General features: G+C 32.7%; 1 protein-coding gene across 1 annotated transcript in view; it reads right to left on the reverse strand.

The window, feature by feature from the left end:
- Positions 1–12,274, reverse strand: part of CDH18 (cadherin 18) — a 414,410-nt gene that overhangs the window by 288,546 nt on the left and 113,590 nt on the right. The window contains exon 3 of the mRNA XM_078153324.1: positions 9,043–9,162. Coding sequence (XP_078009450.1) covers positions 9,043–9,162 — 120 coding nt within the window. The remainder of the gene's footprint in view (positions 1–9,042; positions 9,163–12,274) is intronic.

The raw sequence follows: 12,274 nt of genomic DNA on the forward strand, positions 1-12,274 counted from the left end.
ATTAGATTTGAGGTCAGAGGACTTGAATTCAAATCTGACTACTACTTCTTTTCTGTGGAAATTTGGACAAATCATTTAGTCTCTCTCTCTCTCTGCTTCAGTTTCCACATATGTAAAAGGACATTGAAACAGATATCCTCCAAGATTTATTCCAGCTCTATATCCTGTATTTTATAATCCTTAAACTAAAAACCCATATGTTCTACAGATGTGTCAGCCAATAATTTTCATTTTTAACATATATATACATACATATACATACATACATACATACATACATACATATATATGTATATGTGTCAGCCAATAATTTTCATTATATATATATATATATATATATATATATGTAAATCTCTCTAAAGAAAAAAAATGTTAAACAGTACAGGCTCTTTTAACATCAACAGAATGATATTGTTCAATCCCATAGAACTAAAACCTGAACTATTAACCTATTTGAAACTTCAGGTGACAAAATAAGGATCCAAAACGATTTTAGGAGGCTAGAGAAATTAACTGAATTTAATGGGATGAAACTTATTAGAGATAATTTTAAAATCTTAAGTTTGGGTTAAAAGAATAAGTTCCACATTAAACTCCAAATATAAAGGATGGGAAGAATATGGCTAGACAATAGTTCATGTGAAAAATTAAATACAACAGGAGTCATTTAGTGTAATGGGTGAACCAAAGAAGCAAAAGTAATCTTAGCTACACTAATTGAAATACTGTGTGAAGAGGTAATAGCTCTGTCTTTGGCCCTGTCAGAATACATCTAGAATATTGCATTCAGTTTCCTGGGGTGCACTGACACACTGCAGTGTATCCAGAAAAGGGTGGTCAGAATAGTAAAAGTAGTCAAAACACAGTCATCTGAGAAATGATTAAACTATGTAGTGTAAGAACCCTGAGAGTGGGGATGGGTTCACTTTGTCAATGTTTCATCCATGCATCTCAGTGCCTGACATATAATAGGTGCTTAATAAATGCTAATTGACTGATTTATTAAACTACATATGTTGAGCATAGAGATAATAAGATAAGGGAAACATGATAATGGTCTTAAATTATTTAAGGTTCTATCAAATAAAAAAGGATACATAGGATCAATGGGTCAAAATTGTAGGGGGGCAGATTTTGTCACAATATGAGGAAGTAACTAGGTACTTTCAATTTTCCAAAATAATAGAATCATCTGCTTGTTAGGTAATGACAAGCAATGACTTCCTGTGTTTAGGATTGTTTGAAAAAAAGAAGCTGGATAGTCAATTACTGGGAATGTTATAGAAGAAATTTGTGTTTTGGGCAGATGTTTGATTAAGGGCCATATTTTTGCCTTTCTTTTTATTCCTCATTTTCATCACAGTGGCTTGATACATACTAAGTGCTAAAATACTTCTTGACTGATTGAAAGACACTATGGAGTCCACAAGCACAAAGAGTTTAGAGGTTTGTATCATTAACTAGTCACAACACATTGACTCCCATTCTAAGTGAATTAACACATATGTATAACTACTTGTGATTTTAAGATGTGTATTTAAAGATATATGCTTACAAACTCACAAACAAATGCACATACACTTTTTTCTTCATTTATGCCTACCAAATACAATGTATAATCGATCTTTAAGGATATGAAATTTTCTATAGTGTGTTACCTTTCAATGCCCTCAATGCTTCTATAATTAGGCAGTTTGTATTGCATGCTAAAGAAATGGGAGGAAAAAATAGCTTTGAACAGATGCGTAATTATAATTTACAATAGTAAGAATTTATCCCTTCAAAAAAAAAAGTTTCTTACCAAAAGGTCATTAACTAAAAGTCATTACAAAATTTGAACAAAATACAGACAAGAAATCTATTTTGAAATTTGTGCAAATTAGTTAAAGATATGCTTTTTCAAAATTATGTTAAAGGAACAAGTTTAGCTATCCTTTCTACAAGTTCCCATTCCAAAATATAAATGAAGTAAAATCAAAGTTTATGTACCAGTGTGACTCTCACTGGTCCTCCTTACACTAAGGAGCAGACAAAAAAGCCACTAAGAAGCTCTTCTGTAGAGGCAAAAATGACTTCTCTCTTCTCCTCAATACATAACTACCCTAAAGCAATATTGTGAAGTTAGCAGAGTTTGATTGGTAACTCAACCCGCTTCTCAAGGGTTCTCAGTCACCTTTCAAAGCTATCTGTTCATAGTTATCATGATCTCATCCACATCAGTCCTATTCTTTCTTCCTATTCTTTCCCCCAGTAAATCTAAAAATAACAGCAACAATGGACATAATAGCAAACAAAAGAAATCAACTCCCCCTCCCCCACGAGCCTTTCTTGACATCTTCAGCACATTCTAAGCAACAGAATTCTAAGGAGTCTGCTCATGTCTGAATTTTTTAAGCTTTGTTCCCCCATTTGACCTATTGTATTTTTTGTTGTTGTTGTTAGCTCTGATCTAATCACTTGTTTTCATGATTTAACCCCTCCTATTTTCACTAAAAGTTGTAAGTGGTTATTAATGCTAACACATGGGCATTTTCACAAGTATGCACACATTTCAGTAAAGTTATTACTGGGTGCAAAACTGAGTTAAAGGAACACAATAATCTGTTTTTCCCTTTGGAAATTGTCTAGCTCTTTTAATTACTCCAAGTGTTTCTATGAAATCATGCACCCCCCTCTCCTTTTATATAAGATATTATTCTGGTAGTGCTGTAGAGTTGTGAGTCAAGGAATACCACACTCTCTCCAAAGACATTTGTTCAATATAGGTATTCAAATTTAATTGCAGTATAACAAAAAGAAACAATAGTTAAATAAATAAGAATTTTAATAATATGTATAATATACAATATTTTAACAATAATAATTAAATAAATAAAAAGAAACAATAATTGTAGTATAAGAAAAAAGAAAGATGAATACATATATGGGTCCATATGAAGCAGTGTGGCATATACAATGGCTAGAAATATGGACTCAAAGTCAGGAATAGTTGGGTTCAAATCCCACCTCAGACTCACATACTGATTTTGCGAGCTTGGACAAATAACTTAACTTCTCAATGTGCAAGAAAATTCTCAAATGCTATAAGTTGCAGATAAAGCATCCATATGCATGGGTAGATAAAATTCCTCACCAATACATTTACACGGAGTGGGACCGTGGGGTGTAGTGTGTATAAATAAACATGTACTCATACAAATATTTTTTTAACAGACTTGTGATTGTTCTGGCCATATATTATATATGTATCTACATCTAGTAGGTGGATAGGCACACATATATGCACATGTATAACTTAAAACAAACCTTTTAATATGTCTGAATAATAAATATTGAACATAAAAAGTGTTATTCTTAAAATTGATATATATTGAACATTATTGAGAGCACTTCAAAATTCCCTTTGATGTAATTTTGAAACAGTTTTCTGCTCTTTGAAACAAATGAATATTGTTTGGTGACAAAATTTAAGTTAATTTTAAAATACCATTAATAATTAAAAGATGAAAAATAATTTCCAATTAAATTGCATTTAATTGATTAATTCCAATTAAATTGTATTTAAGCCTTTTATAACATTTTAAATATTGTGACTAAAAATAGCTTTAGAATATTTGGAATGACATGTCAGGTGAAATGAAAACAAGCCAACATCATAACTTATATCTTCAAAATGTGCTGTCTAAACTGTGAACAACGCCATTTTAGATTAAGTGGAGAATTGCTTGAAACAGCTGTCACTGAATAAGAAGGGCTTGGCTAACAAGAGCTTTGACTCTCAATGATGCTTTTTTTTTGATACTACATAATAAAAATCAAGCAAATGTAATAATGTCCTTTGCACACTCAGTGGAGGATGTCAATGAGTGTCTTTGTATGGAATTGAAAGCTAGGTTTTCAAGGTTCTTTCTCTGAATAAGAATAATACATAAAAATTATTTATACAACTTTTAAAATATGATTATCATTTGAAAATGGATAAGATTTCACAATTGAGCAAAAATATTTTATACAAAATTTACTTAAGTATGATGTACAATTTAGAAAAATAAACATAATGGTTATTATATTGTGTAAACTTATTCTTTTATATCTAAAAATTCTTAATAGTTGTATGGAACAGTTACCAACTAACCTCTGTCATCTACAGTACATAAATAAATTGTCATCTTTAGCAGTTGCGACAAGGCTTGTCAGCTATAATCATGGTGAACTAGTGCTAAGTCAGATTCATTATTGCTGTTTAGTTTCTGATGTAACTCAACTAAGTCTTCATAAACCTAACTAAGAATGCAATCATATCCCCTAGTTTCACTGCCACCAAGTACTACCAAATTCTTGTCAAGTGTTGGGAAAGCACAGAATATCAGAATTACAAATGACAATACAGTGAAATTAGTACCTGATTAATTAATAGTTAATGCATATATGAGAACAAGAGCCATTTTCCTAAAGATACAAAGTCAAAAGATATGAATAGGCATTTTACAAATGAGAACCCAACTGCTAGGAATTCTAAGAAATGCTCCTTAACACATCAAAATAAGATAAATTCAGAACAGAACAACCTTGTCATTCTACCTCACACCCATCAGATTAGCAAAAATGACCAAAAAAACCCCCCCAAAATAAAATAAGCAACTGTTTGAAGTGTGTGGGAAATCAAGCTCAATGATTCACTGTTTGTGGAGCTGTGAGTCAGTTATTCTTCTGCAGCCTGGGCTAGATTCTTGAAGTGAGACTACGCTTTGTGCTTTAGGTCTGAACCATATCATTGCTGCTGCATCTGGCTTCTGAAACTTTTTCCTTTCTTGCTATACTGCCCAGCATCTCTGTATGCTAAGGAAAAATGCTGTTCTCACTCTTCCCTGGATCTGAGACCTGACACTGGGTGATGGGCAACAAAGTTGCCACTTGGTATTACATCCATCCCAGTGCCCCAGTGTGGGTCTGGGGGTTTCCTATGACAGGTCTTTTGTGCTGGTGTGTAGCCCTTTCCTGAGCCCTGGAATACTTCCACCACATGGTCTTACTTTGACTTTGTCCCCAGTTTCTGCAGACATCTTTGTCTGCCCTTCTAGGTCAACCTAGACTGGCATAACTTTTTTTAAAAAATGTCTTTATCATTATTCAGTCTGGTACATTTAGATTTGTCTAGAGGTGTTGTGGAGTTCCCATCCACAACTGGATGGAAACTCAGCTGCATTGCTTCCTTTTACTCTACCATCTAGGCATTCTCTTCCATAATAACTTTTTAATGGTGGGATACTTTTTGTTGTTTGCTCATATTTGCAGTATATTTCCTCACTTCAAGTTCTACATTATGGTTGGGCTTGCAAACTTCTGAAGGGGATGTGTAGGCTGGTCCTCCTACTTCATTCTGCAGTATTGAGTATCATATTACTCCAGGATCTCAAGGACAGCTGAAGATAGGCATTTGAAAGTTTTCAGTCATCTCAAAGTGATTTAATTAAAGGTAATGCCTGATTTTTGCCCACCTGCTTTGAGCTTTGCAAGTTCGTAATGGGGTTTTGGGTCTTACAAGGTAAACTTGTACCTGGTTGGAAGTTCCAGTAGACTTCTGCTAACCTCAGCCACTATAAACAGTCTGGAGACTACTAGCTCAGAGTGACAGAACTGTAGGTTCATCTCTGGATTGGAATTCTTGTGCCAATTATTCAACTGCAGGCTACAGATTGAGCTGAACGCTGGAACAGAGACTTCACACCATTTCGGGGGTCACAGACACATAGCTGTTGCTTGCTTTTGAACTTACTGCTTACTTGGTACACAATCTTGAACTGTCAAATGCTTCTCAACATAGAGCGTCACATTTAGATTCAAGTCCTTTCCTCAGTCAGCCCTGGAACTAGGTTATAAAAATTTGCTTCTACATCCTGCTACTCAACCATTTTGGCTCAACTCTTCTAATCTATTTATTTTAAGCACAGATTTAATAGGCATATAGATCAACTGACTTTAGAAAATGATGTTTAGATTTGAACAAAGCAACATGAATACCATAATAAATTTTGAACTAGTCCATAGAATAGGTACTTAATATTTTTGGATCATGGATTTCTTTGAAAGACAGGTAAAGCTCATGGAACTCTCCTCAGAATAACATTTTTAAATGTATAAAATAAAATACATAGGATTACAAAGGAAAAAAGTCACATAGAAAAATAGTCAACAAAACAAGTTCACACTCCCCCAATAAATAAAAATTAAAAAATAAAACCCTTCCATATCAACTGTCATAGGATATATACCAATAGTCATGTGTTTTTATGCTATTTTCATTTTAATACCTTGAAAGCATTATAGCTTGAAATAACAATATATCAACAAAGGCAGCATGTCTTTCATTCAAGTAGCTACTATTCTTTCAGGAGAAAGAAGTGTATATAGCTAGTGGACAGGATTTGAACAGGGACTAATTTATGTTGGAAAATGTTTTGCATCTCTACAGTAAAAATGCTTAATACTTTAAAGGGCATATTAGGGTGAGTGCATTGTGTAAAATTTCTTTATTTATGTGTATTTAGTAGATTCCCTTCTATAGTCTGACTTCAGATTAGTCAGACATTTCCCTCAATTGACAAAGTACAAAAACACAAAAACACAAAAACCTATTTCATTATGGACACTGTATAATTGCGAGTAGAGATATTTTGGTTCCTTTAGCAAAAAGGCAGGGGTATTATGTGTGTGTGTGTAAAATAATAAACCAGGTCCTTTAATATAGGAATATTTTGAAAACATGTTTTTGAAGAAAAAAATTGTATTTAAAGACAAATATTGACCTTGAAACTTCCCTTTACATAGAGGAAATCAAAGATCAAATTTGCATATGATCTTATTATTGAAGGACAGTAGACCATGTCCCTATTTTGTTTGGGTTTTTTTTTAAACCTGTAGAAAATATATATTTGCCTGAAGAGATTTATTACTGACCAGATGAAGCCTCCATTCATTGTTGCTTTGAGAATTTGTAAATGGCATAGGTATACCTGGCGTTTTGGTATTAGGAGGGCCAAATTTTTTTCTCACTTCACTCAAAACTTCCCCCATTGACAGCCACAGCCCTTTCCTTTCTTCATGCTTAACAGAGTTATCTTCAACACAAAGGACACAATTTCATAATTGTGAAACAACTTCCACCTCTTTAAAAAAAATTCATGGTTTTTTAGTAATCAAAAATGTCCAAATAAAAAGTAGGATATGTTAACACAGTGGGCTTGGAAGAAGGAAGACTTGCCTTTCTATCCAGGCTTTGTTACTTAAAAGTTCAGTGACTCTGCTCATATAATTTGACCTGCAATGATATTGCTTTCTCTTCCATTACTAGAATTTCACTAGGCTGTCTAAATCATAGCTCTTACTCATAAAACAAGTTCAAACGTGTTTATCATTAATATTTCTCTCTTTTTAAAGTTACTTTCATACAATTTTAAGGAGCATTTTCCATTTTGAAGCTTACCTGGGTGCAACAATGCATCATATGCATATGTTAAACATGAACCTTGTGGAGAAATGTGCTAGGTTCTATGGGATTAACAAGACCTTATAAGACATGGTTCTTGAAAAAAAAAGAGAAAATAAAATCTTACTAGCTTCCCTGAATCTCATTTTTTTTCTGATTACAGCTGATGGGAACCTAGCTATTTCTTATATGATTCTTAACATATTATGAAATCATATATTTCTTATATGATTCTTAGGCAAAAAAAGAGTTACACTACATTTAAGACTCTTATTTCCATTTTTTCTAATGAAGCTAAATTGAGTGGATATCCATGCCCAATTTGCATTACTAAAATAGTTAGAATTCCAGGAATATAGTCCCCATTGTAATTACTGGCCATACAATGTTAAAAAGTTATTACCTCCTAGAATTTATTTTCACAAAAGTATGATGGTGATAATATCTTCCTTGCTTACTTCACAAAATTGCTGTGATGATGTCTAGAAGAAAAAGGACTGGACTAGTAATTAGGAACTGTGGTGTCTAGTCCTGTTCCTACAACAACAACGTGTTTGATATCGGGAAATCGGGAATTTGGCCTAAATTTCCTGAACTATTAAATGGGAAGATTAGAATAGTTGACTTCTATGATCCTGCCTAGCCACAAATTTCTACAGTTATATAAAATGTGATAATGTGAGTTTTGAAAACCACAAAGTACTACATAAATGTAAGGCAACATTATTAATAACATTAATTTATTGGTTGGGGCAAGATGGGAAAAAAGGCATAGAATCCTATCTTCTTTAATGAATTTATGGATATCTTCCTACTTTTAACTCACCAGCCTAATATGTAATTTTCTGAAACTTTTTTTCCCCATTTCACTCACTTCAAGTTAATTATTTTAATTTATTTCCCATAAAAAAGGTATAAAAAAACTGCTTTGGTGGAGAAATTAAATTGTTAATTGCAACTAAGTTCTCACTTAAGGGATATTAAAATACACACACACGTGTGTGTATATATGTGTGTGTATACATATATACATTCACACATACACATATACATACATGTACATGTACATATAAATATATATTTATAATAAGTAATGGAAAATATGTCTTTCCCCACAACTGAAATTATATTAGGAATGTTGCATCTAAGAAATTCTTTACCTTCTTTGGCAGTAATAGCCTGATATTAAATACAGAATATATTCCTCTTTAATGCAGAGATTCTCATTAAAGTATTGTTCAAATTCATTTTGAAACACAGACAACTCATTTAAAATTATGCCAGTACCATTTTGTGGCATTCTGATTTTCTTTGGCATTAAGATAGATAAATAAAATCATCCAGGAATAATTACATTAGAAATAAAAATAAAGTTTACTATGGAGTTGAGAGTCTTCAGTAATTAAAATTGTGCTAGTACGAAACATTATTTTTAATGGATATCTAAAAAGAAGATGTCCAGGTTATTGTGCCTAGTAGAGAAGAAGGTTTCAAAGAAAAGAAATCATTTTTTTTCTAATACAGATTAAAGGACATGTTGAAGAAAGAGGACCAACCTGTTTTGGGATCAACAGAGAAGTATGGCTGTCCTTGAAGAATACTATACACCACTCGAGCACTGTTTCCATAGGTTGGGTCATCTGCATCTGTAGCTGTCACCTGTAGAACAGAGGTACCTGTGAATTCAAGAAAATATAATTTATTTGACAATGGAATTCAACATAGAATAATTTTTAAAATAAAAAATAGACCATAAATACCTATGTGAGTTATGTTATAATCTCTCCAAGTATATATACACACACATACGTTATCTCTAGAGAGTCATAGTAAATACTAAGAAACACACAAATATTCCTCAAAAGTTATTCCTATTAGAATATGCCCCCTTTAATTATAATCCCATTGCTCATGAGAAATCTATAAGCTGTCTAGAATTAGTCCAGTTATACAATTCAAGCAATTGAAGAACATTCAAGGAATAATTGTCAAACCTTCAAACATTAAATGAGACCAACTATGGTGTTTAGAATGAAAACAGAAGAGAGTTCTGTCCAAGCATAATCCAATGTTTTTTTTTCTCTCAGCATTGGCCATTTCTTTCAAATATATTAAAACTTCATTTTTTAAAGCAATTAAGAATAACTATGCTTAGTTATATTGAGGGTCAAATGATAAGTTGTCTATATGCTGATTTGGCTGTGCATTTCTCTAAGACTAATAAAAAAAATGAAACATAGCTGCCAGCATTATCCTTCAATATGTTTAAAAAATAGTCCTCCAAAGACAATCACATCTGATCATTTCTTCTTGTTTTTGTTGTTTTTCTCTTAGCTGTGAAGAGACTCTTATAAATTTACTTAAGAGAAATCAGTATAGTAAAAAGAAGGTTATGACACCTAAATTTCAACAAGATTTATTTATTAGACAACATATCTTGGTTTTATGTAATGAAAACTTCCTAACAACTAAAGCCATCTAAAGTGGAATGGCCATCTTTATAAGTAATGGGTTTTCCATCAGCAGAATGTGAAATTCTGAATTACTAGAAGCCAGATGATCAATTGCTACTGATGTTTTTGTAGGGATTCCTATTCAGGTATAGAATGGATTCAATGACCTGAGGTCTTTCTAATTCTGAAATTCTATCAGTCTCTCAATTGTGCTAGTCTGAAAAAAGATTGCTTGGGGATTATATGTAATATACAGTTACAAGTAATACATTTTTTTCCTTGTGGGTAGGAAGGATAAGGGGTGCAAAATGAGATTTCATTAGATTAGGGAACTTCTTCCTGGTGAGGAAACTCAACCAGTTGGCATCTGTTCTTTGAAAACCACAGAGAATTCGCTTGGGGCACTGGGAAGGTAAATGATTTGCCAACGGTCACACAGTATGTGTAAAAAATGGCACTTGAACCAAAATCTTTTTGATTCTTAGATCAGTTCTCAATCCACAATGTCACATTCTTATTGTTTCATTAGTTATGATATTTTAAATAGTAAATTAAAATATAGAATTCTTAAAGATTGAGATAATGGATCATCTCATATTAAAGATATCATAGGCCAAATTCTTCTTGCCTAACACATGGCTTCATAAAGATCCTTATTCTAAATATTTTTAAAGGAAAAGAAGAAAAAAATCCCTCTCTAATATTGTTATAGTCAAGATTTAATTATCCATAATAGTGTGAAAAAAGAATGAAATGTGGGCAATATAAAATGACAGATGATTTTTAAAAAGAATTTAATCTGCCTCTGGGAATCAATTCAATTAAACATTTTTTTTTTCTAATTTGTCCAGACCACTATGCTAACACTGACAGAGTTGGGGCTGGGGGCTGGGGCAGTAATGACAGAAGCACAAATAATGACAATACAGAACAGAATACTATTTAACATACCTATTAAGAGATGTAAGGAAGGTGCTGTGTGATTTTTGAGGGCAGAAAAGTAGAAAATCCATTACTAACTTGGGAAGTGGATTGGGGAAATAGGGAGGGGGATGATCAGAAATGGCTTCCTATAATAGGTAGCATTTGTTTGATCCATGCTTTAAAACCAGAATAAGAATTTAAAAGGAAGTAGAAATCAGGGCAAAGAGAGGGAGAACATTCCAAGAAAAAAAATAGAATTATCAAAGCCGTGGAGAGTTTAGCGAATAAGATAAATATGTATGTAATAATTCACTTCTTTCACTCACTCATTTACTTCCTTTGCTTCAACTCTGATCTCCATAATAGATATTATATATTATGAATTATGTTACATAGTTGCATATATCATTTATATAAATATATAATAAATAACATATAATGTGTGTATATCTGTATAGATATATCTCATATACATACATACGCATATACATATTTCTGTCACCACCTCTGATATATTTTGTGTATCAAAATACAATGATCAATGAGATTTTTGACTTTGATCTTCCACTAATAATCTGTATAGACATTTGTAATAAAGCTTTTGCTGAGAGACTCAATCTTGTTGTGAGAGTTAAGAGTTGTAGGGGAAAGACTGGTAGAGGCTGTAGCACTGGTCTGTTGCTCGACTCAAATCAAGTTCTGCATTGTTGAGTATCAAATAAATTTAGCTTGTTGACAGTTGTTCATTTAATGCTAGAGAAATCAAAATGATACATTAAGTTTACTTGGACTAACTTAGTTAGACTTCTGGACCCAATACCACATATTTTTACCCTTTGACTAGTTCCCCATGGGTTTAATTCTCATCTTTATGCAGATGATTTCCACGGCAACATCAGATATCAATATTTATTTCTAGGCCCCCTTCCAAGCTTAAGATCAGCATCATCAATTGTCTCCTTTATATTTTAAGCTAGACATCTAATTGATACCTCAAACTCAATATGTCCCAAACAGTACTCGTTATCTTTCCCCAAACCTGTTCTGTTCTAAATTTCTGTATTTCATTGAAGGGTACTGCCATTTTTCCAGTCACCATGGTTTGATTCTTCAGTGTCCTTGACTCCTCATTTCCAACCTACATTTCCAATTAATAGTCAAATTTTCTTATCCCCACTTGCATAATATTCCTTGAATGCTACTCTCTCCTTCCACTCACATAGCTATCTTTACCTTTTACCTAGAATATTATAATAGCCTTTGAGTTGGTCTCCTTGCTTCAAGAATCTCTTGTCCCCCAAATCCATCTTCCACATAATTGTCAAAGTGATTTTCCTAAGTTTGACCATTTCTCTCTACTATTCAGAAAATTCTGATAGTTTCCTATTACCTCTAGGATCAAATATAAACT

The sequence above is a fragment of the Phascolarctos cinereus genome, unplaced genomic scaffold (assembly GCF_003287225.1).
Source record: "Phascolarctos cinereus isolate Bilbo 61053 unplaced genomic scaffold, phaCin_HiC Scaffold_4;HRSCAF=312, whole genome shotgun sequence".
In the NCBI taxonomy this organism is placed as follows: Eukaryota; Metazoa; Chordata; class Mammalia; order Diprotodontia; family Phascolarctidae; genus Phascolarctos; species Phascolarctos cinereus.